The sequence below is a fragment of the Carettochelys insculpta genome, chromosome 7 (assembly GCF_033958435.1).
Source record: "Carettochelys insculpta isolate YL-2023 chromosome 7, ASM3395843v1, whole genome shotgun sequence".
In the NCBI taxonomy this organism is placed as follows: domain Eukaryota; kingdom Metazoa; phylum Chordata; order Testudines; family Carettochelyidae; genus Carettochelys; species Carettochelys insculpta.
Genome location: NC_134143.1, coordinates 62804534 through 62821549, shown reverse-complemented (window position 1 = coordinate 62821549; position 17016 = coordinate 62804534). Strand labels below are relative to the sequence as shown.

The following is a 17016-nucleotide window of genomic DNA, read 5'->3' as shown; positions in this document are numbered from 1 at the left end:
CAACCTTCCTAGGCAATTTATTCCACTGTTTGACCACCCTAACAGTTAGGAATTTTTACCTAATGTCCAACCTAAACTTCACTTGCTGCGGTTGAAGCCCATTGCTGCATGTTCTATCCTCAGAGGCCAAGAAAAACAAGTTTTCTCCCTCGTCCTTATGACACCCTTTTAGATACCTGAAAACCGCTATCATATCCCCCATCAGTCTTCTCTTTTCCAGACTAAACAAGCCCAGTTCTTTCAGTCTTCCTTCATAGGTCATGTTCTCTAGACCTTAGATTATTCTTGTTGCTCTTTTCTGGACCCTCTTTAATTTCTCCTCATCTTTCTTGAAATGCGGTGCCCAGAACTGGACGCATTACTTTAACTGAGGCCTAACCAGCACAGAGTAGAGCAGAAGAATGACTTTTCATGTCTTGCTCACAACACACCTGTTAATGCATCCCAGAATCATGTTTGCTATTTTTTGCAACGACATGACACTGTTGACTCATATTTAGGTTGTGGTCCACTATAACCCCTGGATCCTGTTCTGCCATACTCCTTCGTAGACAGTCTCTTCCCATTCTGTATGTGTGAAACTGATCGTTCCTTCCTAAGTGGAGCACTTTGCGGATGTCTTTATTAAGCTTCATCCTGTTTACCTCAGACCATTTCTCCAATTTGTCCAGATCATTCTGAATTTTAACCCTGTCCTCCAAAGCAGTTGCAACCCCTCCTAGCTTGATATCATCTGCAAACTAAGTGAGCGTACTTTCTATGCCAATAGCATGCATTCAACTAATTAATTGAAAATGTGTATTTATTGTAAAATAAATTGTTTGTAGTTATCAAGACCTAATATTTTCAGTTGCTTTGGATCATGTATTTAAAATTATCTGCTTACGATACAGCTATTCAGATGGATGTTAATATTATCTCAGCTGTTTTGAATTATCAGATTATATGTTGCTTATTTTATCTTTGTTATATTTCTGTTGTGGTCTAGTGTCCTCCAGGAATGAAACAGCAAGTTTTGGCTTTCTATACCAAGCTTCTAGGAAGAATACGACAACCTCTTCTCCCACATATAAATGTACATAAACCAGTGCAGGTACTGTTCAAGTTTCAGAAAAGTATTTACTTAGTATGACACGAGATTTTGTATGCGGAATTTAATGGTTTTGTCTCTTGTGTATGAGGTTTTATGTTGTTTTAATCCCTCAGTGTAATGATAGTTTTTACCAGTTACAGATTGGGACTTCTGAGAGTTACTGGAGAGCAACAAATAATAATATCTCTTTCACACCAGTATAAATCTGGAATAACTCAGTTGAAGTCGAAGTACCTCATATCAACAGAAAACTGTTTTGAGAAGAGAAATCAGCCTAGAGTGCCTACCAATAAATAGGCTATTGCAGTGTTTCTCAGAGTGTGGTCTGTGGCCTAGTACCAGTCCTTGGGGGAAAAAAATACTGGTCCTTAGGAAATATACAAATTATCGCTATGTACTATTATTATTGTGAATAAATAATAAAGGGTGAAAATTTATTCAATTTTTTTTTATATACCTTTATATTTTTGGACTACAAAAAAGGTACTGAAAAAAACCAGGTCCCAACTTTAGAGAGTTCGTGAAACCCTGGGCTATTGGATTTCTTCCATTTTTAATTGTTTTTTTCCCCTTTCCTTCCCCACAGAAATTAATCAGACTTTGTGGTGAGGTTCTAGCTGCACCAACAGAAAATGAAGAAATTCAGTTTCTCTGCACAGTATGTGCAAAGTTGAAACAGGATCCATACCTGGTCAACTTCTTTCTTGAGGTATGTAGGCCAAAGACCTCTCTGCAAAATGGGGAGAGCGTACTTGTGCTGCACTGGCTGCTTTCAATTAACTGAGTATTGTTTTCTTTAAAATAGTTAAAGATTTTTTTTAATTTATTTTTATTTTCTATTAGAGCGATGGTCTCATTCTTCTGTCCCACAGCTTCAGTTCTCACAAATTTTTCTGCTTAGTGACAGAGAGTAAGCCGTGCTAGTCTATACACTATCAAAACAAAAAGCAGTCAAGTAGCACTTTAAAGACTAGCAAAATAGTTTATTAGGTGAGCTTTCGTGGGACAGACCCACTTCTTCAGACCATAGCCAGACCAGAACAGACTCAATATTTAAGACACAGGCTACGTCTACGCAAGCACGCTACATCGAAATAGTCTATTTCGATGAATAACGTCTACACATCCTCCAGGGCTGGCAACGTCGACGTTCAACTTCGACGTTGGGCAGCACCACGTCGAAATAGGCGCTGCGAGGGAACATCTACACGCCAAAGTAGCACACATCAAAATAAGGGTGCCAGGAACAGCTGCAGACAGGGTCACAGGGCGGACTCAACAGCAAGCTGCTCCCTTAAAGGTCCCCTCCCAGACACAGTTGCACTAAACAACACAAGATCCACAGAGCCGACAACTGGTTTGCAGACCCTGTGCAAACAGCATGGATCCCCAGCTGCAGCAGCAGCAGCCAGAAGCCCTGGGCTAAGGGCTGCTGCACACGGTGACTGTAGAGCCCTGCAGGGGCTGGAGAGAAAGCGTCTCTCAACCCCTCAGCTGATGGCCACCGTGGCGGACCCCACTATTTCGATGTTGCGGGACACGGATCGTCTACACGTGCCCTACTTCAACGTTCAGCTTCAAAGTAGGGTGCTATTCCCATCCCCTCATGGGGTTAGCGACTTTGACGTCTCGCCGCCTAACGTCGATTTCAACTTTGAAATAGCGCCCAATGTGTAGCTGTGACAGGCACTATTTCGAAGTTGGCGCCACTACTTCGAAGTAGCGTGCACGTGTAGACGCGGCCACAGAGAACCAAAAACAGTAAGCAAGGAGGACAAATCAGAAAAAGATAATCAAGGTGAGCAAATCAGAGAGTGGAGGGGTGGGGGCGAAGCTCAAGAATTAGATTGAGCCAAGTATGCAGACGAGCCCCTATAGTGACTCAGAAAGTTCCCATCACGATTTAAACCATGTGTTAATGTGCCGAATTTGAATATAAAAGTCAGCTCGTCCACTTCTCTTTCTAAAACGGTGCGATAATTTCTCTTCAGTAACACACATACCTTGAAGTCATTGACAGAATGCGGGATTCTGTCAATGACCTCAAGGTATGTGTGTTACTGAAGAGAAATTATCGCACCGTTTTAGAAAGAGAAGTGGACGAGCTGACTTTTATATTCAAATTCGGCACATTAACACATGGTTTAAATCGTGATGGGAACTTTCTGAGTCACTATAGGGGCTCGTCTGCATACTTGGCTCAATCTAATTCTTGAGCTTCGCCCCCACCCCTCCACTCTCTGATTTGCTCACCTTGATTATCTTTTTCTGATTTGTCCTCCTTGCTTACTGTTTTTGGTTCTCTGTGTCTTAAATATTGAGTCTGTTCTGGTCTGGCTATGGTCTGAAGAAGTGGGTCTGTCCCACGAAAGCTCACCTAATAAACTATTTTGCTAGTCTTTAAAGTGCTACTTGACTACTTTTTGTTTTGATTTTTCTGCTCGAATCTATGCCTCATACAACCTTTAGAGGGCACTCTCCAAATCAGAAAGCCAGCATCTTAGTCAGTCAATGAAAAAGTAACAATACCATGAATGTAATGTGAGAGCTCTGCATTCAGGAATGAAATTAGACTTCTCACTTTCTTTCCATCAGGCCAATGGAGACTAAATGACTACTCCATAAGATTTTGAATGCAACTTGCAAAATGCTGAGGGCATTGGAGGATTAGACTCTTATTTGATAATAGTGTATGTAGTGTGGAGTACTAGCTTGAATAGCCACAGTGCTGAGTGACATCAGAATTAGAAGTTCAACGGCAGGAAGATTTGAAAACTTCAGGATACGACTAAATTTCAAAGAGAGTTCTAGGATGATTCATTTTGTTTTAGAGCTCAGACCAATCCTTAAAAAAATTACTGGAAGCTCCTGGGTTTACCAGAACATATTTCGAACATAGTAGCCCATCACAATCCCCTTCACAACTTTTGGAGAAGAGTTATTTTCACACAGGACATTTTACATTTGTTTTGTTGGAATGCAGAGTGCCCCTAACACTTTCAAGGGCTCTTTTGTGTGACTTGTCATTTGTCTCGGATGCTGAAAGACCTATGAAGGTATCTGAAAATCTGGTGTATCACTCCAAAACTATATCTTCAGGTATAGCTAAATATAGGCTTCTGCTGGAAGTTTCTGGAGTTGTGGTGTGCCTCATCTACTTCTAAAATTGGGAAAGGTGAGGAACCAGTCAATCACCTATTTGATTCTGCTTTTCTTCACTTGTTCACTATCAAATTATTCAATCTATTACAGAAACCTCTAGTTGTGTCACCTAATAAGCATTAGGATCAGGGACTAAAAGCACAGCTACATCTCTTGGGAAAATAAATTTTACTAGATGAATGATAGTTGAAATAATATTGTGCAAACCATTTTTGAAACCTACTTGGATATTGTGACAGTGAGTTCCACATGCTAATTATAGAATCACAGAATCATAGGACTGGAAGAAACCTCAAAAGGTCATAAAGTCCAATCCCCTTTGCTCATTGCAGGATCAAGCACATCTAGATAATCCCTGACAGGTATTTATCTAACCTAATGTTAAAAATCCCCAGTGTTGAATAGTCCACCAAATCTCCAGGCAATATATCCCAGTGGTTAACCACTTTGACAGTTAGGAATTTTTCCCTAATGTCTGATCTGAATCTCCCTTGCTTCAATTTAAGCCTGTTGCTTCTTGTCCTATCATCAGATGTTGAGGAGAATAATTTTCCCCCCTCTTCGGCCATGTCTACACTAGCCAAAAACTTCGAAATGGCCATACAAATGGCTATTTTGAAGTTTACTAATGAAGCGCTGAAATACATATTCAGCACCTCATTAGCATGCGGGCAGCCGCGGCACTTCAAAATTGACGCGGCTCGCTGCCACGGGGCTCCTTTTCAAAAGGACCCCGGCTACTTCTAAGTCCCCTTATTCCCATCTGCTCATAGGAGTCAGGGGACTTAGAAGTAGCCAGGGTCCTTTAGAAAAGAGCCCCGTCTGGACGAGCTGTGTCAATTTCAAAGTGCTGCAGCCGCCCGCATGCTAATGAGGCGCTGAATATGTATTTCAGCGCTTCATTAGTAAACTTCATAATGGCCATTTGCATGGCAATTTCGAAGTTTTTGGCTAGTGTAGATGTAGCCTTCCTCCTAACAACTTGAAAACTACTTGAAAACTGCTATCATGTCCTCTGTCTTTTCCAGACTAAACAAACCCAGTTCCTTCAATCATCCCTCATAGGTCATGTTTTCTAAACCTTTAAAGGTTTTTGTTGCTGTTCTCTGGACCTTCTCCAGTTTCTCCACATCTTCCTAAATTGCAGTGCCCAGACTTGGACGCAGTACCCCAGCTGAACCTAGTCACAGCATAGTATAGCAGAAGAATTACTTTTAGGCGATGTCTGCACTTAGGAAAAACTTTGAAGTGGCCTTGCTGATGGCCAGATCAAAGAATACTAATGAGGTGCTGAAATGAATATTCAGTACTTCATTAGCATGCTGCGGGCCGTGCCGCATTTCACTCGTGTGGCTTGGCTACACGGAGGTCCTTGTCAAAAGTATCCTGCAAACATCGAAATTCCCTTGTTCCTATTAATATCTTCATCAATGAATGCATCTGATTATGTGAGTCTTTACCCACTGTGACAAGGTAAGGCTGGGAGGGGGTAAGAACGAGAGGGAAAAGCAGGGCAGGAAAACAAGCAGGGTGTGAGCAGCTGGGGAGGAAGATGCCCTGGGTCAGTTGGGGCCAGCTTGTCCCACTTAAGCCTGCTTTTAAAAGAACCCTGGCCCAGTAGGCAGCGGGAGAGAGAGGAGGAGAGAGCTGGAGGAGAGGAGAGAAGAGGACAAGAGCAAAGCAAAGCAAAGCAAAAGTGAGTTTTCTAGAGGAACCGAAAGACGGAGAGGAGGCTTGGGATTTGGAGTAAGGCCAAGCAGGCTGAATCCACAGGAGGAGCCAAACCAGGAGGGGGAACAGGCTGCGGCAGCCTGGTACGGGGGGGGAGGAATTGTACAGGGAAGTGGCCCAAGGAAGAGCTGTGGTGCTCATAACAAAGGGAGCCCTCCCCCACCACCAGCAGCCACACAGGGTCCCTGGGCCGGAACCTGGAACGAGTGGGTGGGGCCCGGGTTCCCCCCAGACCACCATCTTCCCCCTTCCCCCTCCTCATGAAGGACAGCTGTGTCCAGGCCAGGGGAGAGTGGACTAAATAGAGGCCTGGAGCCCAGGAGCATGGCCAGCCTTGCCACACCACAAAATCTTATGCTCCAAAAAATCTGTTAGTCTATAAGGTGCCACAGGACTTCTCGTTTTTGAGGATGCAGACTAACACATCTACCCCACTGATGCTTATCAACGATTTAGATAATGACATAGAGCACACATTTATAAAGTTTATGGATGATACCAAGTTTGGAGGGCTTGCAAGTGCTTTGGAGGACAGAATTAAAAATCAAAATGATCTTCACAAACTACAGAAAAGTTCTGAAGTAAACAGGATAAAATTCAATTAGGACAAATGCAAAGTTAGCTGATAGGAATAAGGGGATTTCGATGTTCGCAGGGTCCTTTCGAAAAGAACCCCTGCGTAGCTGAGCCACGCATGAGTGAAATGCAGCACTTTAAAAGCACTGCAGCTGGCGGCATGCTAATGAGGCACTGAATATTCATTTCAGCACCTTATTAGTATTCATCAGTTTGGCCATTAGCATGGCCATTTCAAAGTTTTTTCCTAAGTGTAGACATAGCCTTAGTGTCTTCTTACAACACTCCTGCCAATACATCCCAGAATGAGACTTGATTTTTGTGCAACAGTGCTACACGGTTAAGTCATATTCAGACTGTGATCAACTATCACCCCTAGATCCCTTTTTTTTAGTGCTCCTTTCTAGGCAGTCATTTTCTATTTTGTATATGTGAACTTGATTGTTCCTTCCTAAGTGGAGTACTTTGCATTTGTCCTAATTGAATTTTATCCTGTTTACCTCAGAACTTTTCTCCAGTTTGTGTAGATCATTTTGAATTTTTATTCTGTCCTCCAGGGCACTTGCGTCTCCTCCGGGCTTGGTATCGTCCATGGACTTTATACGTGTGTGCTCTGTGCCATTATCTAGATCATTGATGAGTATTAGTGGGGTGGATGTGTTGGTCTGTATCCTCAAAAACAGCAAGAAGTCCTGTGGCACCTTATACACTGGCAGATTTTTTGGAGCATAAGTTTTCATGGGCAAAGACCTGCTTCATCAGCTACATTCATTGATGAAGATACTGAACTGAACCAGTCCCTAAATTAATACTTGCAGAACCCCACCTATTATGATCTTGCAGCATAATTGTGAACTATATGTCACCATTCTCTGGGAACCATTATTCAGCTAGTTACGCCCCTACGTCATAGAGCTCCATCTAATTTATATTTCCCTACTTGATTAATGGTAAGGTTTTGCAAGACTGCATGAAATCCCTTACTGAAGTGTAGATATGCTACATCTACCACTCCTCCCATTCACAAGGCTTATTACCCTGTCAAAGAAAGCTGTCAGGCTAGTTTGATATGATTTGTTCTTGACAAATCTATGCTGACTATTACTTGTCACCAGTGTTCCCTCCAATTTTTTCTACCCATGATCAGAATAAATTTTGTTACGTGTACCAATGCATGTGTGGGTGTTCACCACCAAGAGTAACATGTGCTGCCAGCTGTGGGTGCTCTGCTAATCAGTTGGGTGGCACCTGACTCTCTCCTGGGTAGGTGTCCAAGTGCTCAGCTTACGGGGAACATGGCTCATTACCTTATTTTTAATTGTTTTTCAAATTATTTCCTCAATTATCTTTCTTGGTACAGAAGTTAAGCTGGCTGGGCTGTAATTCATGGGGTTGTCCTTATTTCCCTTTTTATAGATGGGCCTTACGGGCTTGTTTACACTGCCATTTTACTGTGCTGTAACTTTTTTGACTGGGGTGTGACACCCCTCACCCCAGCACAGTAAGTTACAGTGCTGTTAAACACCAGTGTAAACAGGGTCCCAGTGCTAGGAGCCATACTTCCATTGCTGTTAGCTATTCCCCTCATGGAAGTGTTTTACTTACATTGCAGGGAGAGCTCTTTCCCAGCACTGGTGCTGTGACCACACTGCCAGGTTAAAATTCTCCCACTGCAGCACATTAAACTTAAAAGTGTAGAAAAAACCTTTATTGGCCTTTTTGTAGTCTTCTGGAATCACTCCGATCTTCCATGACTTTTCAAAGGAACAGCTAATGCCATGGTGTCCAACATGGTAGCCATTAGCCACATCTGGCTGTTTGAGTATGACTCGTTGGCTTGAACAATAGAAACTGAAAAATGGTTACATTTTCAGAATAATGTGGCTAGTTTGCTATAGCAGCAGCTTCTAGAGTGGTGACTACTTCAGAACTGATTGGACACCATAGATCTAATGTCTCAGATACCTCCTCAGTCAGCTCCTGGAGTATTTTAGGATGCATTTTGTCAGGCCCTGAAGTTGTGAAGCCATCTAACTTGTCTAATTAATTTTTAACTTACCCTTTCTCTAGCCTAGCTTCTGAATCTACCCTATTTTCACTGCTGTTCACTATGTTATGTTTCTAATCGCTACCAACCTATTGGATGAAAACTGAAACAAGTCTGCCATGTCCACATTTTCTGTTATTTTCCACCTTTGTTGAATAATAGGCCTACGCTGTCCATGATCTTTCTCTTGCTTCTAATGTATTTGTAGACTGTTTTCTTATTACCTTTTATGTCTTAGCTAGTTTGATCTCATTTTGTGCCTTGGCTGTTCTAATTTTGCTCCTATTTACTTGTGTTTATTTATATTCATCATTTGTAATTTTATCTTGTTTCCACTTTTTGTAGGACTGTGATTTTTAGGTCATTTAAGATCTCCTGGTTAAGCCAGGATAGTCTCGTACCATACGTCTTATCTTTTCTACGCAATAGAATAGCTTTCTCTTGTGTGGTGTAAGAGAGTTTATTTCTATCAGCTTTAAATTAGTTACCACTTAATTGTGTCTCCTTGTTTTTCTATTTAGAGCATAGATAGGAATGCCTGATTTACCTTTTTTGCCTCATTAGTTACTGTGTAAATATACTTTATGTTCCCGCTTACACACTGCTTCCTAAACAGTCCTTACTTTTGTAATCTCTTGTGATACAGAAGTTTTTGCACGCTATTGATAATTTCCACTTCCCTTCTCTGGGCTTTTTCTCTTTGTGTCCTATCCGTTTCCGGTAGGGGCGGGGGAGACCATAACTGAATACAGTATTCAAAATGAGGTGACATTGTCAATTTATAAAATTATGTTTTCAGAATCACCTACTCCTTTTTTACTACAAGCTAATATGCTGTGATGTCATTTAGTGATAAGGTCAAGTGGTACCGCTGTCAGCAGATTTTGATCTTGCAATGTCATGAATATGTACCAATGTATTTTTATATTGCCTACTGTTTACTGGGTTATCTGATAAGGAGTTCAGTCAGAGGAGAGCTTTCTAGAAAGCATGGTGTGTGTATTTTATGTAACCTTTTCTGTAAGGTGATTCAGGATCCTGTTCTGCTCTCTTCCAAGAGGCAGGTGAGCAGTTAGAGTGCAGAATTGCATGACTAGACACATGCAAACTTAAATATATATAGCTACATATTAATGCACATGTTCTGATGGACAGAGGGCTGTATGTTATCTGCACTGCCAGAAATAACTGAGTTTTAACATAACCTCTCCCTTTAAGGGAAGTTACATACTTGTGGTATTTAAGCATTTTCAAACAGAGGTTGTTATTCTTAATATAGGGGAGATGATGGAAGAGCAGAAGCGAAGGAGCTTGATTAACTTTCTTCCTAAAGGACGAAACACTTAGGTATAAATAAATTGAAAATACTTCTCCGATATCAGCAATTCCCATTTATAGATAAGATAAGAAATATATTGTAGGAGGTTCAGTAATTTCAATGTAAGGATAATATACATTAAGATACTCTGATTTCTTTGCATCCCTTGGCCTCTCACCATTTAAAAAAAAGACCCACTTGTAGAAAAAGATAGTTTTGTGTTCTTTGAATCCATAATCTTTCCAAAATACCTCAAAGTCATATTTCTGTTGTACCATGGAATGGACTATAAATTGTGATTGCTGGGTTACCTTCCCTAGGACTTCATTGTATTAGTGCACAGGAGCAATGCAGAACAGTGTCTCCACAAAGAATACACGTCAGCTAGGCAAGTGTTCAAGAATTTCTGTAGTTTGCTGTCTGATGTCATGTATTTATTCCCTGCTGGTTTGTATGTACTAAAAACTGGTAACCCAAGTGGTGATTTTTTTAATACTTGTGCAATATTTGAAATAATAGTGGCCTTATCATAGATGTCTTAGGATTTATAATCTTATTACTGTGACCACTTGAAAAGTTGGTCTAAAGATGAAGTCTGGTTTATGAGTCTAATACAATATTTACACATCAATGGCTCTGCCAGAAAATCAGAGAATCGTTGTCCCCCAACCAATCTCTCATGCAGCTGTGTCGAACACTAATCTAAACGTCTGTTTGACATACACAAACAGATTTATAGGAAGAAGGCTGTCTCACATTGTTTCAAGGTAACAAAGCAGATGTCCTACAGCTCTTGAGAAACTTTGTATGTGTACAAGGTATATAGTAAGAAATTGGTACCCATTTCTTCCTCTCTTTGAAACCTACTGGACTTCGTAAAAAATGGAAACAGAACAATTGTATCACTTGCAAATTGGATCAGCTTGCAAGACTGACAGAGGCTATTGTTTTTGCACTTTGAAGGCAAAGTATCTAGAAGGAAAGGATCAGTATCATAATAGGATTAGTATTGAAAATGATGTTTCCATAGTCACGGAGGTAAAATGGATTGAGGTCTTGACCTGGAAAGTCATGTTTTCTGTTGAATGTGCTCGTGTCAAAATGTGCCCACATAAAGAAATTCATATTGGAGATTGGACAAATCAACTGGTATCCATTTCAGTTGTTTGAAGTAAAGAGCAAGGCTATCTCTTTTCATTTGTCTTTGACAAACTGGCTCAAAAGCAGTCTTAACACAGATTGGTATAAAGCTTGGGCAAATTGTAGATAAAGCACAAAATGACTTAAAATTAAACTGCCACATGCTTTTTCACCTATAACCTACTAAACGACTAATACGTCTAACCTTGTAAAGAGGTGCAGTAGAACTTCAGAGTTATGAACTGATCGGTCAAACACACACCTCATCTGCAAGCAGAACACCACAATCGGGCAGCTGCAGAGATAAAACAAAAAAGCTCTACAACCAAATAGAGTACAGCACTATGGTAAATGTAAAGTACCAAAACAATAAGGGGAAAGTGAAAAAAAATTGAAAAGGTAGAGAAACTGTTTTTGTGCTTGTTTAAGAGAAGGAATAGGTCAGTGGTTTGAGCAATAGCCTGCTAAACCCAGGGTTGTGAGCTCAGTCCTTGAGGAGGCCATTTAGGGGTCTGAGACAAATAGATTTAAAAAAAGAAGCTGTCAGGGATGGTGCTTGGTCCTGCCAAGAGGGCAGGGGACTGGACTCAATGACCTCCCGAGGTCCTTTCCAGTTCTATGAGATGTGTATGTCTATTAATATTTTGTTCAGAGTTGCAAATGGTTGTCAGTTCCCGAGTTGCCCATAACTTTGAGGTTCTGCTGTTCTTGATGTGTGTGTTGCATAAATTTTAGTAAATTCCTGTTTAAGGGGAAAGAGCGTTTTGTGCCATGTAATCCGCCATCCTAATGTTATGCTTTTCAGAACAAGTTAAAAGCCTTGGCTTCCAAAGGGTCAGCAAGTGTAATTACAGAAGGCATGCTAAAAAGCCAAGATTCACCAGTGGCAGACACAGGACAGTCTTTTCAACCAGATGAACTATCTAGTGCTGCTGGAACAGAGCATACAGAGAAGGAAGATGATCTATCCATCAGTCTGGATGAACTGAATGTCACTTCATCACCTGAAGCCTCAGCTGTTCGTCCAAACCAAGATTATAATTTAGTGAATTCATTGCTAAATCTCACAAAAAGTCCAGTGAGTCATTTTTCATTCTACTCATTGTGGTAAAATGAGTAAAGTGTTTTAGATGTTTCTGGAAGGGAGGCATTTACAATAGATATGTGTATACCTCATTTAATTCTTAAGAAATAAGATATTTTACGGAGAAATTTTTGGTCGACCATTTCTTTTGCAAATTTCCAGGTCTAAACAAAATAAAACTCTTAACAGGTGAATTGACTGCAACCTGATATTCATTCCGATCAAATTGTTAACATATTGTTTGCTTCCAAAGCAAGTTGAGTGGGTTATTGACATTACAGAGGGATACAGAGAATGGAAGAAGGGCTAATTTATATAGTACCAACTAAACCAAAGTAATAACTAAATATGCATTCTATAAAAAAACTTCAGTATACCAGATTCTGTCTATGAACTTGATTTTTTTGTCAAAACAACCACTATGTTTCCAATCCAGGTCCCACTGAATTCAAAGAGATCATTTAGAATTAACTTCAAGGGAAGCTGGGTAAGATTATGATGTCAGTAACCCTCTTAAAAAGACAAGTATCAGAGGGGTAGCTGTGTTAGTCTGTATCTGCAAAAACAACAAGGAGTCTTGTGGCACTCTAAGGACTAACAGATTTATTTAGGGCATGACCTTTTGTGGGCAAAAAGATGCTTCTGATGAAGTAGGTTTTACCCATAAAACCTTATGCCCAAATAAATTGCTGGTCTTTAAAGTGCCACAGAACTCCTCTAGATTCTAAAACAGATTTAATAGAAATAACGGTTGTAATTTCAGGGAACTTTAAGAACTCCATTCAGTCTTCCTTCTTCTGTGTTTTGAAGCTCCTTTGGTTTCCAGTATTTGACTTCAAATTGTTTATTTAACTTTTCTATGTCTATTTCACAGGATGGTCGAATAGCGGTAAAGGCATGTGAAGGCCTCATGCTCTTAGTAAGCTTGCCAGAACCAGCAGCAGCAAAATGCTTGACCCAGAGCACTTGTTTATGTGAATTGCTGACAGAAAGGCTCACCACACTCTACAAAGCCCTTCCTCAGTCTCTGGATCCATTAGACATTGAATCAGTCGAGGCAATTAACTGGGGGTAAGAATTTTATTTCTGTTTTGAATATTTTAGATAACTGCATCACATGCTGAAATTAAATTTCTACCACTAGCTAAATCCTCTGTTGCTGATAAGGTATCATGCTAGCAGTTTCATTAGCAGAATTCAGATACAATATAGTATTCTTGAGACTTGGAACATACATTGCACTGATTATTGGGATAAGGGCAGGTTCAGCTGACAGTGCATGCAGGCATTTTCTTGAGAGTAGCTCTCCTATTGAATTAGATTAGAGCTCTGTCTATGGTGTAGCACCAGAATTAGGTCTTATATTATTTACCTGTTTGAATGTTAAAGACAAAGGAAATTCGCTTACAAACTTTTTGGTGCATACAGTGAGCACACAGCTCCAAGATGAGGCAAGAAGTATAGATTTCATGATGGGACCTTTGCAATGGTTTTCAAAAGCAGGAGGACAAATAGAATTTATTGAATAACTATCAGCATGGGGCAATAGATGGTAGGCATGTTATCCTAACTGCTTTTATGTTAGACTCTAAATACTTTTGCTTTGGTATTCACTTCCTCAAACCCTGTCCTAATTCCAGTACTTGATCATGGTCTGTAAGTTCCTACACAGGGACAATGTATCTGATTTTAAGGAGTTCTTTAGCAGTCAGAGGTGGTTTAAGAGCCAGTGGCTGGATATAGAACTAAGTAAAAAATCAAATTGAAAATGAATTGCATTTTTTAAATAGTCAGGGTAGTCGACCTTTGGAACATTGTATCAAGAAATGTGGTAAAACCGTCATCACTTGGATGCTTCAGACTAAGAGAGGCTGTTTATCTAAAATCTATGCTTTAGTTCAGTCCCAACATATGGAGTGGGCTTGGCAGTGTTCACTCACATAGTAGGGAAATATAATCCCTTTACCTCATGACCAGGTCAATTTCTATATCCTCTGTTGCTTTGGATGTCAGATTAGCTAATCCTTCTGACTTAGAAAAACTATTGAAACATTCTAGGTCCATCCATGTACAATTCTTCTGCTATCCACCCCAAGTGTAGTTTAGCATGCTGTTGAAATCTGTAGAATGGTAGCAGGAGCACTGCTAGATCTGTGGAAGACCAGCAGGAATATTGTTAGTATTCCTTCTTGCCGTGCAAGCCAGCTCCCATTAAAGCCGTTGGAGAATGCTGCCACTGAATTCAGTGGAAGAAGTATTGTGTCCAAATCTATCTCAGTGCTAATGCATCTGCTCACACACGTGTGTGTGTGTGTGTATGTGTGTGTGTGTACATATATATATATTTTTTTTTCCCTCTTGTGTTTTCTAGTTTGGATTCATATAGCCACAAAGAAGATACATCTGCTTTTCCAGGAAAAAGAGCCCTAATTTCATTTCTCTCCTGGTTTGATTACTGTGATCAGCTCATTAAAGAAGCACAAAAGGTTTGAAGTGTTTGTTAGCATAAATGTGGGTAGGCAAATGCATTGTTCCACATCTCTTGAGTTGGAAAGATAACATTTCATGGCCTCTCTTTTAGACTACTGCTGTTGCTATGGCAAGATCTGTACGGGAACGATTTTTTATTGGTGTCATGGAACCCCAGCTGACGCAAACGTGAGTGGTCTCTGTGCTTGTGGAACAGTGGGATAGAAAATAAGTCAAGCTGATAATTTCAGGTGGAATCCAATAGCTTTTTAACATTAGTCTTCTTTTTCAGCTCAGAGATTGGGATCCTTACATCAACAGCACTTTTGCATCGTATCGTCCGTCAAGTCACTTCAGACGTGTTGCTGCAAGAAACAGTAGGCTTTATACTTGGAGGACACAGAGAGCCAGAAACCCTGATGGACATCAACATACATCCACTGCGACACAGGTTAATCGAGCACTGTGATCATATTTCTGATGAGGTGAGAAATTATATCAGTGTGTCTGAAATGCTGTTCTGCTGTGAAAAGTGACAACAGAAATGGCATTGTGAGGTCTGCTGCTTATTGTATATCAGGCACTTCTACCAGAGTTTTACAGGTAAAAGAGTTGGAGAGTGGGAGAGTTCTAACTAATTATCACACACATTGTACACCACTCAGATTGTGCTGAAGTCAGAGGGAGGGACAAGTGCACAGTATTTCTACTGATCAGGCCATTTATATGTAGGTGCCTAACTTCAGGCATATTAATTTGAAATTTGTAGCCTATGATTCCAACCAAAAAATCCTCGTGGCACTCTGTCAGTTCTGCATTGTATCCAGTAGTATTTTTAAGCCTTATTGCTGTATCTGGGTCTACAAAGGCACAGGTGTCTGCTCATATCTGTCTAGATGTAGAACCAAAGCCTTAGGTTGTAAATTCTTTGGAGAGGGTTACTGTTAGTTTGTCACAGTCCTCCTCTTTTATAGGGCTCTGCCTGTCTGATGCTACTTAAAAGATAAAGGTTGTTATAGATAAATGTGCGTTTTCTTTCTGACCATTACGTGGCCTGTTCATCTACATGAATAGATCACCCACTATGATGATGTCCCAGTTCTGACTGGGCTTTTTGGGCGTGGCTATAATATGAAAGCCTAATGAGAACAAGTTCCCAACGTGCATAAACACAGCTACTTTTAGTAAGCTAAAAACAGTGTTTGAAGAAACACTGGTTGCATTTATTTGATTCCTTTTTTATGTTGCAGATCAGCATAATGACTTTAAGAATGTTTGAGCACCTTTTACAAAAACCTAATGAGCATATTCTTTACAACTTGGTTCTAAGAAACTTAGAAGAAAGAAATTACACAGAATATAAGCCACCTTGTCAGGAGGATAAAGATGTGGTGGAGAACGGACAAATAGCAGGAGCAGTGTAAGTGTTTATAGTATTGGTGAAGGACTTCATAATGGCCGAGTACACAGAAAGGTGTCAGACACGCTGGATAGAGTCCAATGGAGGGTGACAAAAATTATTAGGGGGCTGGAGCACATGGGGAGAGGCTGAGGGGCTTGGGCTTATTTAATCTACAGAATAGAAGAGTGACTGGGGATTTGATAGCAGCTTTCAACTACCTTAAAAGGGGTTTCAAAAAGGACGGTGAGAGGTTTTTCTCAGTGGTGGCAGCTGGCGGAACAAGAAGCAATGGTCTCAGGTTGTGGTAGCGGAGGTCTAGGTTGGATATCTAGAAAAACTATTTCACTAGGAGAGTGGTGAAGCTCTGGAATGGGTTATCTGGGAACGTGGTAGAATCTCTTTCCGTATAGTTCTTTAAGTTTCAGCTTGACAAAGCCCTGGTTCGGCTTGTTTAGCTGGGATTTGTCCTGATTTCAGCAGGGAGTTGGACTCGATGACCTTGTGGGGTGATTTCCAGCTCTGTGCTTCTAAATGTTTAATATGTTCCACTTAAATAGCAAGTAAAACAAACACCTTTCACTTCCTATTTGACAAAAAAGCCTTTAATATCAGTTTTTCTTTATTTAACTAGTTGAAATAAAATTGAACCTAGATGACATTTAGTTGTCGGCATTTGCCCTTTGTGGTAAAAGAATTGTGATAATTTAACCATAGTTAATAATTTGTTGCAGTTTAGTCAATGAGCAGCTTATGTATGTCATAAGAAAAATGATAGATAATTATAAATTAGCGAAAGTGTCTTTCTTATATAACAGACACAGATTCTGATTTAAATTTGATTTAAATATAGCAGTTTTCATAGGGTGTCAGGGTTAACTTAACTTTGAGCACACAAGCAGTTTCATTGACTTCAGTGGAGTTGCTCACTTACATAGGGTTAGTCATATGCTTAATTATCTTTCTGAAATGGGGCCAGAGTATCATGAGCTTCATA

At 40.3% G+C, this 17016-nt stretch overlaps 1 protein-coding gene across 2 annotated transcripts in view; it reads left to right on the top strand.

Moving 5' to 3' along the window:
• The window catches only part of FHIP2A (FHF complex subunit HOOK interacting protein 2A), a 52136-nt gene that overhangs the window by 15182 nt on the left and 19938 nt on the right, over positions 1 to 17016 (top strand). For both annotated transcript variants that reach the window (XM_074999082.1, XM_074999083.1), the window contains 8 exons: positions 989 to 1093; positions 1680 to 1802; positions 11873 to 12145; positions 13026 to 13222; positions 14523 to 14637; positions 14733 to 14809; positions 14913 to 15105; positions 15871 to 16040. In XM_074999082.1, coding sequence (XP_074855183.1) covers positions 989 to 1093; positions 1680 to 1802; positions 11873 to 12145; positions 13026 to 13222; positions 14523 to 14637; positions 14733 to 14809; positions 14913 to 15105; positions 15871 to 16040 — 1253 coding nt within the window. The remainder of the gene's footprint in view (positions 1 to 988; positions 1094 to 1679; positions 1803 to 11872; positions 12146 to 13025; positions 13223 to 14522; positions 14638 to 14732; positions 14810 to 14912; positions 15106 to 15870; positions 16041 to 17016) is intronic.